Genomic DNA, 20869 nt, shown 5'->3' with positions numbered 1-20869 from the left:
TTGCTGCACTAACTAACCTTCCCTCTCATCTTCCCACTAAAACATACATTTATGGGTGTATTTATGAGAAAGAGCAGTTTATTATTCACATCCAGCCTCACACCTAGCTTTTCTGCTAAGCTAAGGGTGCTGGAGATGCTCCTGTTGGAGACAACCTAAGGCTCCGTAGGTGAAGGCTGTGAAACAGGCATTGTTTATACAAGCAGCTCACAGGAGACAATCATCTTCAAGTGAGCTGCCCCTGGATCGTCAAGACCTGCAGCCTCAGGGCCAAAGCCTGAGCAACAGCCTCCACAACCCACCCAGCTGCTTCTGCAATGCAAACACCCAAAGTGTGTTTTTGCAGAGGTGAGATCATTTATTTGAGAAAACCACCTGTGCCCAGCCTCTCATGACGACTGCAGCTCCTTCAGCAACTGCTTCATTTCCCCCTTTCCCTCTAGATTTTGACTCCTCAAACTAGAGCGTGCTGCTTACTCTGCGTTATTCTAAACTCACGGCAGCATTGCTTGCCAGCACCTAAACAAATTTGGGGTTGGTGCAGCCATCGTCCTTTAGATGTTTATTTTGAGAAGCTTTCTTCAAACATGGCTTTCAAAATTGTTAATGTGGTCCCAGTCTTGGAAAAGGCAATTTGTCTTCATCACCAAGAAAACACACCATTAGCACTGATGAGTTTTGCTGCCTCATACTTTCACATCAGAGTGGGACACCTGGGATGAGATGTGCATGTACTTGTGGCATTACACCAATTTATACCAGCTGAGCCCTGGCCCAGGCACCCTTACCTGGTTACAGAAGGATGACAATAGCAAGCAGAGACATTTTAGTCACTTAAGAAAAGTGTGATGCAACTACTCTAAAACCAGATAATTTTACCCTCCCCGGCAGCACCTGCTTGCCCCAATACCCAGTTCAGCTCACACTTGGTGACAACCCACCACAAAGGGGCACCAGGGCAGTGTTTGTTCAGCAGCCTGGAGGCTAGACAGAGCCCTGGCAGTGCAACTGATGGGACTATAGGACCCTCCAAATTCAAGAGCAACAAAGAGAGCTTATTTCTTCTATTACTGGACTTCCCTGCCCCCCCCCATCATCTTTAAGTGAGCACACTCGGTTTTGCAATCCTGCCAAAATGAGAAATGCAACTGTGCCCAGCGCCAGAGCAACTTTGGGGAAGCTTTGCATTGCACTAACCATTTAAGGTCAAACAGCCCATTAGCCAACCGACACTAACATCCAGAGTGCTCACAGCTAAATCTGGTTAAATGCCATGGTAGATGCCTTAATGAGCACACAAGCATTTCTGGAGGTAGCCTGGGCAGAGCAATGCTGAGGGCTGCCCATGCAGCCTCAGAAGCTGGGCTGCTGTGCTCTCCATGTGTGGGCACCAAGCACATGCTGCTCCCGCTCCGCGGGCACTCCCGCTCCAGTGCCTTCCAACACCCTCACCAGCCAGGCGTCTCTCCCCAGCCACCTGTGACTGGGTGAATAGAAAGTGCTTTTCTTGGCCCGGCCACCCCCAGGCCCTGGTACTCCAGTGCCAGTGGCGGGACAGAAGCTCCGCACGCACGGGATGGGCAGGCACCGCGCGGCCCCTTCCTTAGCGCGGCGCGGACCGGGACAGCCCCCCCCCCAGGCCAACCAGCCCCTCAAAAGCAGCGGTCCATCCGCCGAAACCGGCAACCGCGGCCGGGCCGCGGCGCACTAACACCGCCGCGCCTCATCCCGCCGCACTACACCGCTGTTGCGCGCTCCGCCGCCCTCTTATATAGCGCCCTAAAAATAGCTCGCCGCGCACCGCCTTGCGGGCCGCGGGGAGGAGGCGGGAGCCGCGCTGCCGACCAATCGGCACCGCCGACGGCGACACGGCACCGCCTCCCGCACCCCGAGCGGCGCTGCCATTGGGCGGCAGTGACTTCAGGCGCGCCGCGGACCCGCCCCTCCCGCCCCGCCGTTTACCCTACATGGTCTCGCGCTGCCTGAGTGGGCCGCGCGGCTGCGCGCTGAGGCGGGGGGGGGGAGGGGGAGGGGGAGGGGGAGGGGGGGTGCCGGGGGCGGGGCGGCCGTGAGGCGGCCGTGAGGCGGCGGTGGCGGCCGCGGGCGGGGGGGGGGTGGGGGGGGTTCCTAGGCCGGGTTTGCCGAGGGAGGGTGAGAGGAAAACGGGGAGGGGGATGTGGTCACCCGAAAATAAAGAGGGGAGGGGGCAGGGGAGGGCGGGCGCGAGCGCGCATGGCCGCGGCGCGGGGCTGCGCGGTGCGCGGCGGCGGGGACGTGCCCCGGTGCGGCGGCCGCGGGGTGCTCGGTGCGCGCCGGCGCCTCCCGTCCTCGGCCCGGCCCCCGGCCCTCGCGTCCCTCCGCGCTGATCCTCAACCTCTCTCTCTCTCTCTCCTCTCTCTCTCTCCCTCTCTCTCTCTCTCTCTCAAGTGTGACTGAAACAAAACAAAGCCAAAGGGACGCTGGAACTATCATTGGTTGATTTTCCTCCTCCTTTTTTTTTTTTTATGATCAAAAACAACCCCCCACCCGAGCAAACAAATACACACAAAAGCAGAAAGAAAGGGTCTTGCTCAGCAGCAGCATGGATGTCTTGGCTAGTTATAGTATATTCCAGGAACTCCAGCTTGTCCACGACACCGGCTACTTCTCAGCTTTGCCATCCTTGGAGGAAAACTGGCAGCAGGTGAATCGTTTAAATTACTCCTGTAAATCTCTTAAGCGCAGACAGTCGATGCATTGGGGCTGCATTTCTGACTTTATTTCATTTTTGTTCTTTAATTCAGGGTTGGGTTTGGGTTTTTTTTTTCTTTTTTCTTTTTTTTTTCCGCGTGGGTAGACCTTTCAATCTCTGTATTTTTTGCCATGACAAACTGAGCAGTCCATTCAAATCTGTCCGCCTTCAGCCCTTTTTGAGCACACTCGGCAGCACCTGAGATCCAGTGGCATTCTTCAGGGTTTTGTTTTTATGATGACTACTATTTTGATTTTATTTTTGGGCTTTGATTTTTTTGTTATTGTTGTTCTTTTAAACAAGGCTGATTCCTTCCAGCCAGTGCTGAACAACTGGCAGCTGGTGGAAATGGAATAGATCATTCTTATTTTCAGGTAATTAGTATACGTCAATAAAAATTGTAGCTTAAATCAGAGGTGGGGGGTGGGCAGGTGTGTAGAAGCACTAGCAAAAGCTTTAAGGCTAAATTCTGTAACTAGGGAGGTGACTTATTTTTCCTTTTTGGTTTTTTTTTTTTTTTTTTTTATTATTTAGAAGGTGGGGAGAAACACACACTTCTTGCTGTATCTTAAAACAATGATACCCTAGGCTGGTTCCAGTCAACCAGAGTGTTTTGAGGCACTGTAGGGTTAATATGCAGACAGAATTAGGATGAAGATGGAAATCAAGTATTATGAATGCATTAAAGTGATGACTGGTGGCGTGAATAAATAAGACCAAGGAGAAGAGTAGGTTACAGAGAAAAGAGTTGTATAAAATGAACTATGAGGCCAAATGCATAGATCTATAAATAGTTATCAGCTGGGATACTGAGGAAAAAGCCAAGGCAGGATTTCTTGTTATGGCAGGACATTGTGAGACAATCCTGTTTCTTGGTGTGATTTTTCTGGCAGAGGTGATATGCGAGGTGAAATTCTGGAAACTAGTGTCTCTTTAAAGGAAAAAAAAAATCCGCTGGTGGGTAAGAATAGTGGAGTGTGGCTGGGATGACATGTGGTGCTAATGCAGTGCACGGACCCGTGGTACTATTGGTATAAGAATAACGAGCCACTGGATTTTATCTTGCCAACATTCACCTTAGTCTTGGCTGGCATAAGGGTCTCCAGTAAGTGACAGCTTGGGGTGTTCATTTAATTTTTCCTTAGAAGCGTGTATGGGGAGAAACATGGATGGTAGTGCTTCAGGAGAACACTCGGGCTGTAGCATTGTCATCCAGCTGGACCGGGGCTGGATCTTTAAAGGTTTACCCTAATAAAATTGTTTTGGCTTCAGCTTTGTGCGTGCATGTGCACACACAGGAGTGATTTATAGACAGCTACAGTGTGAACACATTCAGGATTTAATTTGCAAAATGACCAATCCAACTTTGCTTTATCCTCTGAGGGGGAGGGGATGCTTTTTGTTATTAATATTCAGCTTGCACATCCATGATGGTCACATCTGCTTTCCTTTTATATTTGTAACATGCTAATTAAACTGAAGAGGTTAATATAATTTCATTTTAAAAATTAATTTTGTAGCATCATTGTTGGGTTGGTTGCATATTCAGTTGCACATTAGTAACAGTCCAGACAGTCCAAAGCGGGATAATCTGTTGACATAGCCAGCATGCTTTAGGCAGTACTGTGTGTGATACTCTATCTCCTGCTGCCTTCTTTTATGCTTAGAAGAGTGGCAGTTTGTTTTATACAGTACAATGTGCCTACCCAAGCCCACTGTTACCATTGCAGAATTTGGACTTGCACTCTCCTGGTTAAACCCCACTGATTCTCCACGTATCTTTGAAAAGAGAAGTTGAAAATAATGTGTTACATATTCCCTTATCCCCCACAAATCCTCCAACCAGTCCATGATGTTTCATAATACATCCTGTATTTACAGTTTGTTTTTATTCCCCTGTTGCTGCCTGGACTCTCCTTGCAAACAACAGGCAGCAAAACATGTATCAGTGGTGGGAGCAGCTGAAGCTGGCTGTACAGAGCATGCTGTCACGCAGGCTTGGCAGACCCACTGACACAGAGACCCCAATTTCGTTCTTCTGAATCACTTGCAGATGTAGACAGGCCTTGGGGATTTTTTTATATTAGGCAAACTATAGCAACTTTGGGACAAAGGATGTGTGTGCATGTGTGTGTGTTTCTAAAGGTATCCCTTAAAACTGTCGGGGATCCCTTAAAACCCCAGGGAAGAGACCTGACAGGGCAGCAGCTTACCCACGGGAAGCATCAGAATTGGGAAGCGGCAGCTTTAATTTTGTGTGAAAACACTTGAATGGGTCTTGCCTCTGCTCCTATGAAGAGCTCTGATGCCGTACCCGAGCTCCACAGAGGCTTCAGAGCAGTGCTTCTCCCAGCAGCAAAGCAGCACCCCAGGAGATTACTTCAGTCTCTTAAAAAGGGGGAAGTAGTTGTGTGGGTTAAGATCAGGCTTCCTTATCATGTTGTGAGCTCCAGTTGTGTTGTGATTAGTAGCTACTAGTGCTTGATGTGGTGAGGGAGGTTAGTCCGTGCCAGTTCCAGCTCCTAGAAACGGTGTCTACTGTGATACCATAAAAGATGCATTTACCCTACTGAAAATCAGAGCACACCTTGGGGTGACAGTGTTGACACAGTCCTGTCTTCCCCTGAGTTTGGACCATGCTTTTGAAGCTGCTGGTTGAGGACTACACAGCTGGGGCAGTTGCTCATGTTTCCAATTGTGAAACACCCATCACTCACAGAGGGCACTGACAGCACAGGCAGGTTGCTAAATGCTTGCATGCAGTCAGCTGATCTCTCCCTTTTTTCCTTCCCACTGCAAGAGAAATGTGAGCAAGTTTGGTGTCTGTTCTGACAATTAGCACTGGAGTTGAATGAGAGCAACCCAGCAATATGTACAAAACAAACAGATTTTATGTAGGAAGAGATTGTCATCTCTTGTGTAGGCTTTTTTTTTTTAGGAGGAAAAAATACAAACAAAAAAATCCTCACTCCACCTTGGACATAGTTTACGTTGTAAAAGTGGAAATACCAGAAGTGGAAGCTGGAACTGAATCTGTGATGTGTATCACGTTATTTTAAAACACATGTTTGGATGGGAGGGCTTGGGTTTTCGGCAGCAAAAGCTTAGCTTCACTATGTCCGCTTTGGGCGTACTCCTTCAGGCAAAACACTTTTGAGGTCAGGAGGATTTTTTCTTGGAGTGGGGAGGTCAGAGTCTAGTGAGTAATTCATAGCACAACTGCATCAGGAGAGAGAGAACTTTCTTTAGTCTTTGTTTAGCTTTTCCAGCAGTGTTGAGCTGCCACGGCACTGGGAGAGATTAAAGGAAGAGGTGGGCTTTGTGCATCGGAAAATGAAGCGTTTGCTGTATGTCAGCTGGCTGGTATCTCAGCATCTGTGTGTTTTTGCCTGGTGTTTCATCCTGGCTCTGATTGAACTGTCCTAGTTGCTCTGTCCCTGCGAGCTGACTCTGCAGTTCAGCACCAGGGTGCGGGGAGATTCCAGCACCTGCGTGGCTGCTGTGATGCAGCGGGAGGACCTCTGGCCACATATGCCATTGCTTGGGGGTAGCTGTCTGATGTGGCATCCCCGGGATTGGAAACAGACTGCTGGGAGAGACAGCACGAGGCTGAAGAGCACCTCGTTACTCTGCAGAGGAAGGAAGTGGGTAGGAGGCTGTTTCTCAGGGAGGCGACTGTGAGGAGCACAGCGCGTGCAGCTGCACGTGGTCCCACTCTCAGTGTGCCAGGCTGTAAAGGGGGAGAGCAAGGCTGAGAGCTGGGAAGGGCTGGAGATGGGGCTTCAGTCTGTTCTTCCTGCCGGGCCTTCACAATGTTATTGGGGGGGGGGCGGGGGGGTGTCACTAAAAGATCAGTGTGCAGAAGGCATCTTTTGTAGTCAGATGTGTCTTCCTAGGGGTAACATTTAAAATCATCCCTATTCTCCTCCAAAGGCCCCTTGAAGGACTCTGGACTCATCATCCTTGTGTGGAGAAGGGCTCTCTGATCAGGAGGCATTTGGGGGCTCTCTTCATATTCTGTGGGGGCCACAGGGCAGCCTCTAGCATGGCAGTTGCTGTAATGTCAGAGCACGGGAGCACAAAGAGCAGGGAGATGCACAGGGTCACCATGTGTGTAGCTGAGGCAGGTGTACAAAATCAGCAGGGTGTAGGTGCCAAACCCTGGCTTATGCTAAAAGAGCCAGCCTTTCCCACATGTGTCATTAGGCAGAACAGGTCTAATTGTCTAATTGGCTGGCAGAAGTGGAAATGGCATTATATTGTTTGCATGATAACAGTTGCCGGATAACATTTCCTCTTGCCTTGGCTGACCCAGCTGCTCTCAGCTGCAGCAAACAATGATCCTTCCAAGGAAGATGCACGTTTCCTGTAAAGCATAGGATCAAGGAAGCCTTTGTTTCACTCTTGACTCTGTCATGGAGCCTTGTTTGCATATTTTTAATCAATCCTTCAAGCCTCAGTTTTCCTCTTTCTGAAATCACTGACAACAATGATGCTAACACATGGTCTCTGCAGGGCTTGGGAGGCTGAATTTTGACCCATTCTGGCAAAGGGCTTTGAGATCCCTGTGCTGTGAGAGAGCAGAGTATCCCGAAGTGACTAATCTAGCAGAACTCTTACATCTTAATGCTGACTTCTGCTTGGCAGACAGGGTCATTTTCAGGCCTATAGGAAAAATTTCCACTGCTACTGGAAAGGAATAAATCACACCGGAGAACATTCCTGCCTCTCCATGCTCTCCATTGTTCTAGTTTAATGGCATAGTTGGCCACTACATAAACTAAACCATCTCTTTTAATATTGCTATTTCATCTTGGTTCCAGTCACAGTGTAACACATTTCTTAAGTGCTTATAGTACATCATACCTCTTGAGAATAACTTGCAGAAATGGTTGACTTCCAAGAACAGCCACATGTGTAATGCAGTGTATTTCAGACTCTGACTGCCGCTCCATTTATGCTTGCAGGCTTTCTGCTTGCTCCATGTGCTGAACGCGTGCTCCTGTCACCTTACAGAAAGAGACGGAGAAAGAGAGGAAAGACAAACTTGAAACTGCTCCCTCTATTGTTTCATGATTCCTTAATTACAGAATCTGTTGTTATAAGTGATTATTTCTTGGCATTAGGGAAGTGTAGAGCCCCACAATCCATGTTACATGTCTTAAACCAGCTGATTATGGGTGTGACTTGTGTCAAGTGATTTTGAAATGGGGTAAATACCTTTAAGCAATACATACATAACTGTAATGTGGGTACTCAACTAGAAAATACTTTCTTACTTGCTTGGGATGCTTAAACCCTCCATCCCCCAAGCCCACACATATCTGTATGTCCTATTGAATAGGCGATGTGTAGATTAGAGTAGGCTACATAAAAATCATGATCTGTAGCTAGTCTGCAATGTAATACTTCCATGTGGAAATGGCAGAAGGTCTCCAGTTCCAGGCAGTAATTTCACATTTAAACTCTCCAGGATGGAGGCAAATGGTATCTTCTGGATATTGTTGTATTTTCTGAGGCCTTGTCAAATGACTCTCCACTGAGAAAAACCCAGTGTGTTGCTTCTCCATTCTGCATTGAGAAACATGTTATAGAGAAGTGAGAAGGAAACTGCTTCTGTTTGACTCTGTAGCCGCATATGAACTACCTTGATTGCAATTGTCCTTACAAGACAAAGGGATTTTGCTCACTGGCTGAGCAGCACTGGTGTTCAGTACATTAAGCAATGGCATAATAGTACATCTCATCTCCTGTCAAGTTTGTCACATTCTGCAGAGGGAAGAAAAATGTTCAGTTTTGATCACCCCACTCAAAACCTCATAGAAAGTGATCCACAGGAATTGTAATTGGTGGCGGTTTTCCTTTTTGATGGTAAACCTGAATTCTGGAGAGTTAATAAAGGTGTTTTCAAGAATGGTGCTGAGTCCTTCTTTCCTTTCTGTTTCCTTGGACTCTCAAGTGCCTCCTACCTGTTCCCTTATGTATTCATCTATAATGCCCTCACTCCTTCCACACTCCCAGCAACACTCAGGAGCTGGGAGTGCCGTTTTTGTAGTGTCTTTCAGGCTCAAGTTGCAGGAATCACCCTCCTGAATTGCTGCATTTCTTCTCCCCACAGGTCTTCTTTGTACTATGGGTGATTCTGCCTTGGTCTAAGTGAATCTGGATTCACTTGAACTGCAGGTTTCAACTGATTCTGTAGCAAACAAACAAAAGAAACCTGCCAGGGAAAGAGCCTCCCCTCCTCCCAAATTTTCCTGGGTAGAGAACAGGTTTGGAGTACAGATGTTAACACAGGTGTATTCCTGAGCTTGATGCTGTTGTATTTGAGACCATCCCAGTTTTCTTCCATTGGCTTCAGTCTTGATAGGTGCTACACATGTTTTGAGTGTCTGAGTTTGGTACTCACTTGGCTGGGTGTCCTTCCCAGCGTTGCCACTTTGAGTTTAAAAAATCATGTGCCTGGTTCACAAGACACCGAGATTGTCTTTAAAGTCACAGACTTTCTTTTTTTCAGTTCGATGTTCCTTTTACTTTCCTTGCTTCTGAGCCACTTAAGGTTTTTTTTATTGTCTTTTATTCTCAAAAATAAACCCCTGAGGTTTCCAACACTTACTTGATTTCAGCAGCATTACGAAAATGCCACCATTGTGACATTTTCAGAGCTGTCAGTACAGAGATAGGTGTGTACATCAGAAAAAAGCCGGCGTATTGCTGTGTTCACCAGGCTGTATTTGCCATCCTTGCTCTGGCAGCAGCTGGCAAGGAAGGCTGCCTCGCTGTTCAGATTGTAAGGGTGCCTGTGCGAGCAGAGTTATGTCTCATTTCCTTTCTTAGAAGAAGTCATTTCAGCCTTTAATACTGAAAGATAGTTAGACATCTTGGATTTAATCAGGACACCAAACCTTTGCTTCTCAGTTCTTCAGGTACAGGATGAGCTGGCAGCTCTTCCGTTCTCATAGGGCCGCTGGGAGGATTTGTACCAGGGGTTTGCGGTACTCGGGCACGGCGGCTGGGGCAGGAGAGGGTTGCGCTGGGCTGGGGGGAGATGGGCTGCCAGCCCCTCCGAAGCTGCCGGCCCAAATCCTGCCCCACGGGCTGATAGGTGCTGAAAGTGCAGGACAGCTCCTGTGCAGGGAGCCCTCAGCGGGGTGCAGCGTCACCTCTCCAAAAAAATGGAATTAACGATCTGAAAGGTAAGCTTAAATCCCCCTTTCCAGAAGTCTGTGTTGTCTTAGAGACAACGTGTGCGTAGCATTAATTCGAAGTCTTCTCTAGATTTTTAAAAGGTGTTGGAGTTGGGTGCAGGGAGGTCAGGCAGGAAGGAATGGCATTTTTTTTGTTTAAAAGGTTTAATATATCAGCTCTGATATATTAAGCTGCTCTGATGCTCTTAATCCTTTTAAAGCAGGTACCCATCCTCTCCATGTTCCTACATGTGAAGGATCCTTTCCAATCCAGAGTGTTTCCGCTCACTGCAACTGTGTATTCATTAGATGTGTTCTTGTTTGGAGAGCTATTAAGTTCGTGTGGTATACCTTACAACATACACTAAAGACTCTGAGTCATTTATGCACAGACTGCATATTAATGCTTGCTGAAGGTCCAGCAGGCATACTTATTTAAGTCTCATAATGGTTTTGAACATGGTGTTTATAGGCCATGTCTCACATGTCCAAATCCTCTTGGTTATTTCCCAGCATTGTGGACCTGAGTGCAAAGCTGGGATTTAAATCATGCGTGGGGGTCAACAGCTCCTATTCTGCAAGGGATAGAGAAGTAGGCAGTGACACAGTCAAGCTGGGGAGACAGCGTGATTGATGGGGAAGGATGCAAAGGAGAAGGACGCTGGCTTGCGAGAGGCATTTTTGAGACATTCCAATTAGTGTCCTGATTCACAAATCCTGCCTTTAAACCTGCAGCCACTGAAGGTCAGTTTTTCAGGGACACTGACATAGGGTTGATGTTTGACCGTGATGGACCTTTGTAAACCAACATGTTCTGACAGTAACTGCAATCAATGGAAGTATCTCCATCTATATAATTTAAAAAGCCCTAGAAGCAGGGTTTATGATTTTTGGACAGGGTCGGCTTGCCCACCTGCTGCCTTTGCAGCTCTTGTGCTGCAGCTTTCTTCTCGTGCAACTGAAGTGACTGGAAATCAAAGTGAAAATGACTGTTTGGATTGTGCAGTAAGGAAAAATGCATGTGGCATGACAAGTAAATTAGATTTTTAAAATGCTTTCACTGCTAATAGGCTACTGTGCTGTTAGGCATTTGGTTTTAATCCTGACTCTGGAGTGGGCAAAGTTCACTGTCAAGCATAACGAAAGTTCTTTGTTTTGTAAACATTTGCAATTTTTGCTGACTTGTCTGCACTCCAGCCCAGGAGGGGAATCAGCATTGTGCTGAATTGCTCCGTGCTTGTGGGGGTGAAGTAGGGGACTGCCTTTAGTTGCCTGCTTTTATTCTCCACCAGGGCTGGATGGAAAACAAAGATTCCAGCCAGAAGAGGTCATGGCAAAAATGTTCAGAGGGTGGAAGAGTGGGAGGGGTGAGAGGTGCTCCTGTCTGCCTGCTTTTTGCACCCAAAATGGACACTGGCCACATCACAGCGCTTAGGTGTGATGTTAGAGACCCAGATCTGAGTCACTGCTTTGCTTGATTCTGGTCTGCCCTTGCAGATTACATCTTGGATGTGTGAAATTTCAGTGGATAACATGGTGGCTCCAAACGAAATGTATTCCAGTAAAATACTTTAGACAAAGCATTTGGAGAATCTTTGGTAGAAATATTTCAACCAGTTTTGCAGGCCCTGTTTTTGGTGTGAGAGACTTGGTTTGGCTAACATCTTGGGCTTTTGTTGTCAAATGCCTTCTGTTTCAGGGCTTGGGCCCCTAAAACTCAGTTAATTTTCCCCAGCTATTGGCAATTTGGCTAGTAAAAGGTATCCAGAGTCTGCATTCCTGGGACTCTTGCATCTTTTGAGAACTGCAGCCACAACCCTATGTGATGCCGTAAGCAATGTCTGGATACTTCTTGTCTCTAACCTGGGTGCCTGCTCTCCCTCCCTCTGGGCAAGGGTCTGGCAAGGCATGTTATTGCACGAGATGCACAAGAGTGTTGCAATCACACTTTTTCCTTAGATCCTTGCAACTGCTGGTCACTTCTCTCTCCTCTGCTCAGCTGCAGCCAGCAAGGTGCCGTGCAGGTTTCTTTGCAAGGACTCTGTGCACTCACCCTCCCCTAGCACCTTTGGCTTACTGCTGGGTCTGAGGTGCCCCACATCCCGGGGTGCAGGGTGAGGTGAGTAGCTCAGGGGCTTTATTCTGTTCCTCTGGCTGCACAGCAGTTTGAAGGGTGCCAGCCCTGCAGAGCTTGCTGCCTGCTTCAAGCTGGTGAAAAGTGCTAAATAATCCTGGTGTGGGGCTTGTTTTTTTCTTTTCTTTCTTTTGGCCTCTCCTGTCAGCCTGGAAAATTTATGCTGCTCTGAAGAAAACATTCCACTCATCTGCAAGCTACTACAGCTGCCGTGTGAGTAATAAAGTATGGAAAGGAGGAAGGGAGAGGGGAGAAGAAAGATGGGAGCTGGTGTTTCATATGGAAAGCATCAGGCCAGGAGTGGCTTTGTTTCCGACACGTGGACAGTGGAGAGGCTGCATTTGCTGCTCAATGGAAAATTGATGGCAGTGAAAAGAAACCTCCCTTATTAGTGACTAGATCAGATGGGGATGAACTTCAGTATCTCTTGCTTTTATTTTTAAATTTGTCCACAATTTAAAATAATAAGGAAGAAGCAAAGGACACTGTTCTGACTGATTTGAGAATACAGCCAGTTTGGGCAAAGTGGCTTTTTTCTGTCTCCATCTGATGCTGCTGTCCTAGTTCACTGGTGGTGTCACAGTCCTCCTCAGCTGTGCCAGCACCTCAGAGTGGTTGCGAACATCTGAAGGTTGCTGTAAATCAGGTTCTTAGCAAGGTGCATGTTCCTTCTCTTTGCCTTTGGTTTCTGATCTTTTGGGATAGTGTGAAGTCAGGTTTGTAAGCTTTCTGCACAATGAACAGGAGCTTGGTTTTGGTGCTGAGAAAGATGGTTCTGATGCAACCAGAAGCCTCTGAGAGTTGGGGCTTTAAGAAACATGTGAAAGAGCAGTGGGAGTTGGAGTCAAATAGAGTAAAGGGTGTTTCTGTCTGATCAGACCAGAGGAAGGAAGCACTTACAGTTTTGGAGGTCTCCAGTATCTTGGAAGAAGAGGCAGACTGCTGTAAGTGCTGATGTGACCCAGTGAAAGAGCTTGTAAGGTGTTCTCTTGCAGGTTTGAGAATTTCGGGGTAAATAGATGCCTCCTGGGGTAGTTTCCTACTGTCTACCGCAGGAAAACAGGGTAGACTTCTCTTAGCAGCACATCCCTTAGCTCTCCTGTGTTTTTCAAGTGAAAAGAAAGAGTGTGTATACATTGTTTGAAAACAGAAGGGCCTTGTTTAATCTGTGATTTTTTTTCTGGAAGGAATGAGTCTTTGGTGTTTGATTGTACAGTTAAGGTCAGGAGAGGCTTTCCTATTTCTTCCGTTGATTATAGGATGAAACCTTCCCAGACACAGGCTGAAATCTCTGTCTCCAGTGCTTCCCTGGATGAAGATGTTTGCTTGAATCAGTGCCTCAGGAGCTGGGGTGATTTGGGGGTTAAAGAAAGTAATGCGGGGGCCTTGCTCTGCTCCATTTGTGTGCCTCCAGAACAGCCTGGTCCCATGGCACCACATTGTACAGCACCATGCTGTACTTCTGAGTTGGCTGCAAAGCTCATGCTTTCTCTTCAGACAGCCCTGATTTTCTACTCACTCAAGACAGTTTTGTGTTTTCCAAGAGTGACTCCTTTATTAATCTTTCTTGGATGCTGGTAAATGAGTTTCAGGGTACTCAGCTGAAATACTCTGCTGAGTGTGCCGAGCTCATTTTGGGCTTTCAGAGCTTTGGTGGTTTGTTTAAAATGCGAATAAGCCTCAGTTGTTTGAGGGAGAACAGAAGAATGCCAGTGCAGTTACTTTCTGGTGTGAAGGGCTTGGTAGATGGGTGACTTCCCAGCACAGTTTCTCAGTGCTGAGAGGAATGGTAGGTGCACAGAGCCCTGCAAAGGCTGCATTGGGTTTTCTTTTTCTGACATGAGAAAATCATTTTACCTTTTTTTGAAGGAAATATTTGAGGGAGAGCAAGGGAAACAAGGTGTGGGTGGTTTCATACTCTCAGAGACCTCCTGGCACATGTGACTTTCAGAAGATGCTGAATACTTATCTTCCAAGTCCTGAGTGCCTGTCAAGCTGGACATTGAGTGGATACCCTAGGTTGAAGAGGCCTCCTCACTGGGACTGTCTCACATGGATTATCTTCATGCAGTGAGAGCTGTATCAGCTGCAAGGCCTTGTAAGTCAGTCAGTGTTCTGTTTGAGCAAGCTGCATCTCTGGTCAGATGTTGCACTGTGGTATAAGATGGGAATTTCTGTCTCCTTTCCATTTCTTCATGTTTAAGTGGAAAAGGTCAAGGAAACCTTTGACATTCAGTTCTGAATGTTTTTTCTCTTTGTAAATGGGAAGAATAGTACCCACATCACGTTGGAGATTTCACATCAGTCAGTGAGTCACATCCTGGGCTGATGCAAACTGATGCAGATCTGCCAAAGTCACAGTGGTGATATGCGGATTTACACTGGCCTCATGTCCATGAAGTTACTTGACACCTTGAAGGAGACTGGTCTACACAAATCCCAGGTCTTGTCAGGATGTGGAATAAATATCAGGATGTGGGCAGAAAACAGCACACCCATTTTAATGATTTGATTAAAACAATACTGCTGCTCTATGGCTCTCGTAAATGTATTTCCAGTGGTGTTGGGGGAAGGAGATACTCTCAAGTGCCATAATGAGAGAGTACATTTTTTAAAATGTTGCACAATAGGCCACTAAGTTGTGCTCTAGCTATATTGGCTTATTTCTGTTTTATAGTGAGCATAGCCTTAGGCATCCTATAAATACCATTTCTCTCCCCACCTTCAGCTAATAAATAATAGAAACTGTGCCGGAAAGAAATTTTCTTTCCGTGAAAGAGTGGGAGGTCCTGAGCTGCCCTCTATAAAACAAAGGATGTAGCATGATTTGCTTTCTTTGGTTTTTGGAATGAAGAAAATGTGGGGGTGGGAGGGAATGAGAAGGTGTTTCTAAGCGCTAAATGTGCTTCCCCAACACTGTAAGGTAGGATGATGTCTGGTGTGGGCATTGCTTCCCCCAGGACAGTAATACCCATCTGTGAAATGAAGACAGATGAGAGAGGTTTCTGAACAGTCTCAATGCATGGGAAGAAGGAAGGATCCCATTCTGATTTACCCTCGGGCTTTCACATCCAGCAGTGGAAACCAACCTGAAAGTGGGTGTAAATGAGCATCTGAAGGAGCCCTTTGTGTAATTCAGTGGGCTGTGTTGTCCAGGGGTCAGACTGAGTTATCAGAATGGCCCTTTCTGACCTTAAAATCTGCTTCTGAGTCAGTCCTCTCTGAGACCTTTTTGGTCTGTTTTAATGATGTCAAAAAGCTGTAGGGTAAATGTAAGTCATGAAGGGTCCCTGCATGTGCACATACGGCGGCCAGATACATTTCATTTTGAGACTCCATGACATACATACTGTGTATCAGGTTGGAAATGTGTCTCAGAGGATAGAACAGGTTTGTGGAGGTGGGGGCTTCCTCCTGCGCTGACTAGAATCAAAAGCAAGTCCATGTCATGTCATGTCATGTCACGTCATGTCATGGAGAGGGTGTGGGGACATATTCTGACTGCAGTTTGGCCACTAAGGTCAGAGGGGAGTCAGGGAAGACCTTGTGTTCAGCAATGGGGCCTTACTGGTTAATTTTGAAGTCAAATGAGATTCAAGAGCAGGCATTTTCAGTCACCATCATCATCCAGGAACTGTGTATATAAGCAGATCTGGTCCAGAAGCAAATAAGCCTGGAAATTAGCACTGTTAGATCATAAAATTCTGCCCAGGTGCCATTTCTTATTGTATGCCTCAGTGCTGCTTTCCAGTCTCATTTGAAATCCACCTAGCATGAAGCCCTGCTTTCCTTGGAAGCATGTACCTAATTTAGGGGAGGAGTATCTAACAGGCTGTTGTGCCTCCAACCTGAGTAATTCTTCCCCTTCTTATATCCTCTCTCTTCTCCATGAGCAAGTCTATTTCTTTATTTGGGTTCACCCTCTTCATAGCTGCATGGTCTGTGATGCTTTTCCCCCCCTTTATCGATATTAACTCTTTCAAGGATTTTTATCTAAATGTAAAATGAGACCCCTGCTCGTTGACTGGAGATTATAATACCGACTGTGGAACAGATGTGATAAATAGTAATAAATGTGCTTGTCCCTTTCAATTTTGTCATACTTTCCATCTCAGTGTGCCTTCCAGTTTTGCTGTATATCAGATGCTAAGAATGTGTCCTCAAAGCTATATCGGTCTTCTCTGTGTCTTTTCTGTTCTAGGTCTCTTTTCAGCCTTACTGGATCTCTGCTTTGTACTGAGTATGAGTGTTGTGTTGATGTTTCTTCCATAAATGCATTAATTTGTCTTTTTCCAAATTCAATCTCAAGGATTTATTTCCTGCCCCTGCGTGGTTTTCTTTATATACTGCCTCTGTCTCTGCTGGCATCACATGAAAATTTAGCATTTCCTCCTTAAGGCCTTTTCCCTGCTTTTCTTCACAATGAAAGCTTTTTATCAGTTTCGTTAGTTTTCCAATTTGTTTTTATTAAGCATGTTTTTATAGTGATGGCTGCGATCCATCAGAGTAAACAGAAACAAAAAAATTTACGCCAAATTTTTTTTGTTTGTTTAAGGAAACAGATCAGACTTTAAACGGGATGAAGTCAAATTGGGGCTGATGACTTGGTGGTAGGTGGTTCTAAGTGCTGGCTATTGACAGAGAGTCGTGGAAGATCTCAGCATTTTGAAGAGCCTAAAAACACAATACAACTGTGGGCTTGAAAATCATGTGGTGGTATTAGTATCTGGAGGAGTAGGGTTGCTGTGAGTTGCTGCCCTTTGTTTGGGAAACAGTATCTATGTGCTGGTTAGTTAGTTAGTTAGTTGAAGACCACTGGTTTTGTCATTGATGGATGCGAGGTGGGTGTTTAACCTGGATCAAGGGTAAAGGACCCTTGAATTTTGGTGCACACCCAGCACGCCTCTGCCCTTCTCTTCAGCAAAGGGGAGCTGCTCTGACGCAGGTAGGGAGCAGGCCTGCCTGAAACACTGCAGGGTCAGTGGCAGGGTCCCACCACCATCCCTCTGGAGGTCCCCACCTCTCCCACCACCCACCTCAGTGGGTGGCTGTGGTGGCCTTGAGCAGGGTGGCTCCCTGCCACCCTGTCCCCGCCATCTTAAAGGGGGATTTGCCAAAGCTGCTAACGTAAGGCTAAGGAGTCTGCCAGAGCTGGGGGGAGCATTAGCTGCTCTGTGCTGCAAGGCACTGGTCAATTCGCTTGGTGGGTCACCCCAGGCTTTGGACCTTCCTGCTGTTTGTCTGCTGTGCTGCTTTTAACCATCTCTGCTCCTTTGAGTCAGCTTGGGCTTGCTTGCACAGCAAATATTTTCCTGGTGTTTCAGAAGGTGGGTGATTCCCTTTCCTTCCTGTGGAGGAGAAAAGCTGCTTGTCCCATACAGGGTGTGCTGAGGTTGTAACAGAGCAGCGGGGCCTCGTCAAATAGCAGTGAGATGCACAGCTGGCTGTGGGCAGCAGGGCTCTGCTGTTTTTGCTTAGTTCTGCCTCTGAAAACTTCTCACAGAAACTGTCATCTTTCTCCCCTTTATTCAGCAAACTCTTAAGCTGTGGGTATCCCTGAGGGGATTTTGTGTGGAACATGAAGACTGTAAAAAAACAGGTCCTAAACCATGTGCTGTTGCTAATGATCCTGCAGACCAGCACTTTAAGAGCAGAATTTTTTAACAGAAATTAAGGACTGAAAACAAAGAAATTAAGGACTGAAAACAAAGAAAGGACCTGCTACAATGAGGCACCACGTTGCACCATACATACAACTTGATGGTGTGATTGTGCTGGTCTTCATCCTGGGTGTATTCTTCCATCTAATGACTTTCTGGAAGAGTTGAAAACAGAGAGGTATGCAGAAAATCCACTGTCCATCCAGATGTTAATCAGTACAAAAGTCAAAGTTCAGAAATAAAATATGAGGAAATTGTGGGAAAGCAGTACTCTCTGTGCCTACCTCTATTTCAGTACCAGAGATTGTGCCAGCAAATTTGTGCAGTATGGAGCAGCAAAAATCCTCAGCAGTCTCCCAATAAGTCAGAGAACCTGACAACTACAGTCTTGGAAGCAAAACGTACAAGTTGCCTTTTTGAAGCTCGAGTTTTCCAAGAGCAGTGACCAAGCTCCGAGCTGTTTCAGCAGAGAAAAATGCATACCCTTTCATCCAAAACCCAGAGGTTTAGAGCATTCAGATGTCTGTTTGATTTGATGGTTGGGCTTAGAACAGATAAGATGCTTCACAGCCATTGCCCCTAGAGAGCAGGGAAGCTGTAGCACACCCATTTTACATTTTACATGGGAAACTGGGGCACCCAAGAGCTCCGTTGTCGGAGAGAGGAAGTAAGAGCAGAGTTTGAAAAGGATACCAGATCTCTGATCTCCATTTTAATTAAGTTGTTTCTGCAGTTGTCTTCCCTGGCAGTTTAACTGGTAGAATGTGGTCTGGTGGAGGAATTTTTGGCTGCAAACTTGACAGGAGTGTTTTTCTGGGCCAGATCCTTGCTTAGTGTAAATTAAGATGACTCCACTAGCTATGATTGCGGTGCTAGCGATTTACTCCTCCCTCTGAGAGTTTGCCCCAGGTTTGCAGGCAGTGGGCAGGTGGGCAGTGTCACATAATACGTTCTTTTTAATTTTAGTCTGTCTAGACACTTCTGCAGCACCCCATTCTGGGAAGACTACGCCAGCAGCTCTGGAGCAGCACCACGTTTTTCTGGTGAGAAACGCTTAGCAGACAGTGTGGAGGTGGCCTGGTGTGCTCAAACTCAGCGTTTCAGCCCCCTGGTGCAGGGTTTGGCTTTGATAGTCTCGGTGTTTTTTGGTGGAGAGATGGCAGAAGGGCTTCATGGCAGGATTTCTTCCCTGTGGACAAGGAGTGAGTCTGTCATTTTCCCTGGGTTTGGCGATGTGTTGTCCCAGCTGAGTGCTGGAGAAAGATGGCTGTTGCCGATGCAGCATTTCTGTGGTAGTTTTTCTTTCCAGCAATGGATGACACACCTCTCTTTGTGGCTAAAAAGGTCTTTCTCCTGGTTTTAAAGGCCATTTGCTAGTCTTGTGTTTATTATTACAGTCAGTCCTTCCTGCCATGCTGTCGGTATTTACCACACAGCCTTTAGTTTCTCTGCTATATTTTCTGTCATGCTGAGTCACCTGGCATAGGGGTGGTACCTCCGTAGCATTTTTCAAACTTGTCATGAGGCACACACAGGACCTAGTTTTTACAAAATCCTCAGATTTGCTGTTTGTGGTTAAGCAGGTCATTAGCTAGGACTGTTTTTCTTCCCCTTCCATTCTTTTACCAATTCCCAAGTTATTCACCAAGATTGTCTGAACTGTTTTTGTCAAGAGCCAAATGCAGGAAGGCTATGACTCTGGCTGGGGCAGCGATATATACCCTGTAACTAGCATTACTTCTGCCTGAATCCAAAAGCATGTAACCGAACCCCCTAATCCTCCTAGCCATTTTACAAAATTTTCTAACCATAAAGTCCTACCTTCTGTTGTTAACCACCTACATTTATGTGTCTGTGCCCAGCCCCTAAAAGGAAGTGGCTTCATGGCTGCAGAAAACAGCAGAAGATGGGGATCCTGCAGTCATTAAAACAGCATTTCTTTTTGAGAAAACCATAAAGCAGGCACTATTTCTGGGATTCTACCTGAGCTTGATCAATACTAATGAAGCAGAGCTCTCCCCAAAAAGCAGCTTGCATGGCAATGGGTAAGAGATTCTTTGTGCAATCTTAATGATTTTGAGAGAGACGTTTCCCCTGTGAATTGCTGTAGGAGTTTGCACCCCTTCCCCCACATTCAGCAGAGGGAAGAACATATGACTATCCTCATGTAAGGTAGCGCAGTGTTAATAATGCTGCTGTATTGATCAAACCGGACTACTTTGTCACCAGGGACATCAGGGAGGATTATTCTGACTTCTAAGGCTGTGCCTCCTAAAGTGTGTTTTCCAGTCTTTTCCCTAGGCGAAGGGTGTGTTGTGCTTTTTGTCTTAGCCTGCAGGAGCAACGCTTTCAAAAGATTTCATGGTGTTCCACCATCCGCTGTCTCTATCATTGTTGCTCTCAGGGCTCCCACCTCATTCCCACTCAGAGCTGGACTGTCTCAAGTTCAAAAATGCATTGCGGTGAGATCCAGTTGTTTGCCCTTGGAAGGTGCCTGGAGGAGCAGCTGCTGGCTGCTGGAATGTGGATAAACACAGGGTGACGGGAACAGGAGAGGCTTCCTCTTTGCTTAGAAAGTGAGCAAAACATCAGTAAGGAGGCAGCGTAGAAGGAAAAACATGTGCAGGGTGGTTTTGTTCCCTCCGCCGGCTGATATTCATGACCTTGTTAAAAAGATCAGTCTGCTTCAGAGACTGCATGTGGTCATTTTTAAGTGTAGGGAGAAACCAAATGTGGCTTTTATTTTTCCATCTGATAAATTGCCAATTGCAGGTTTTACTTACAGAACACTCTGAGTAGTCTGAGAAGAACACGATCACCTTGATATTATATTTATGAGTAAAAATGGTATGAGGCACAGAAAGCTCTTAGCTCTCATGTAAAGAAGACTTTTAATGCAGTTTTTGCTTCCAGGAATGCATCATTACTCGTAGCAGGGAAGGGACACATTAGCAAGCTTGACAGGAGGACTGAAATGCCTCGGGGCACTCAGGGGCTTGCAGGGGCAATTTGACATCGTGCTTCTTTGACAGGTGTCACAAGCTTGGTGCTGGATAGTGATGGGACATCTGCAGAGTAGGGAAGGGTTAGAGACATTTGAAATGGAGGAAAACACCTGAACCTTGCTCTGATGATGGTGGGAGCACCTCCGGGGCTC

The 20869-nt window shown here is 46.5% G+C and overlaps 1 protein-coding gene across 2 annotated transcripts in view; it reads left to right on the top strand.

The window, feature by feature from the left end:
- The first annotated feature begins 2265 nt into the window (after positions 1 to 2265).
- Positions 2266 to 20869, top strand: part of KLF7 (Kruppel like factor 7) — a 65601-nt gene continuing 46997 nt past the window's right edge. For both annotated transcript variants that reach the window (XR_005105764.1, XM_037397625.1), the window contains exon 1: positions 2266 to 2683. Coding sequence is in view for 1 of the 2 variants with exons in the window: in XM_037397625.1 (XP_037253522.1) it covers positions 2582 to 2683 (102 nt within the window). In the remaining variant the exon portion in view is untranslated. The remainder of the gene's footprint in view (positions 2684 to 20869) is intronic.

This window comes from Falco rusticolus, chromosome 8 (assembly GCF_015220075.1).
Source record: "Falco rusticolus isolate bFalRus1 chromosome 8, bFalRus1.pri, whole genome shotgun sequence".
In the NCBI taxonomy this organism is placed as follows: domain Eukaryota; kingdom Metazoa; phylum Chordata; class Aves; order Falconiformes; family Falconidae; genus Falco; species Falco rusticolus.
The sequence above is the reverse complement of the archived record's forward strand: the minus strand, read 5'-3'. Positions and strand labels throughout refer to the sequence as shown.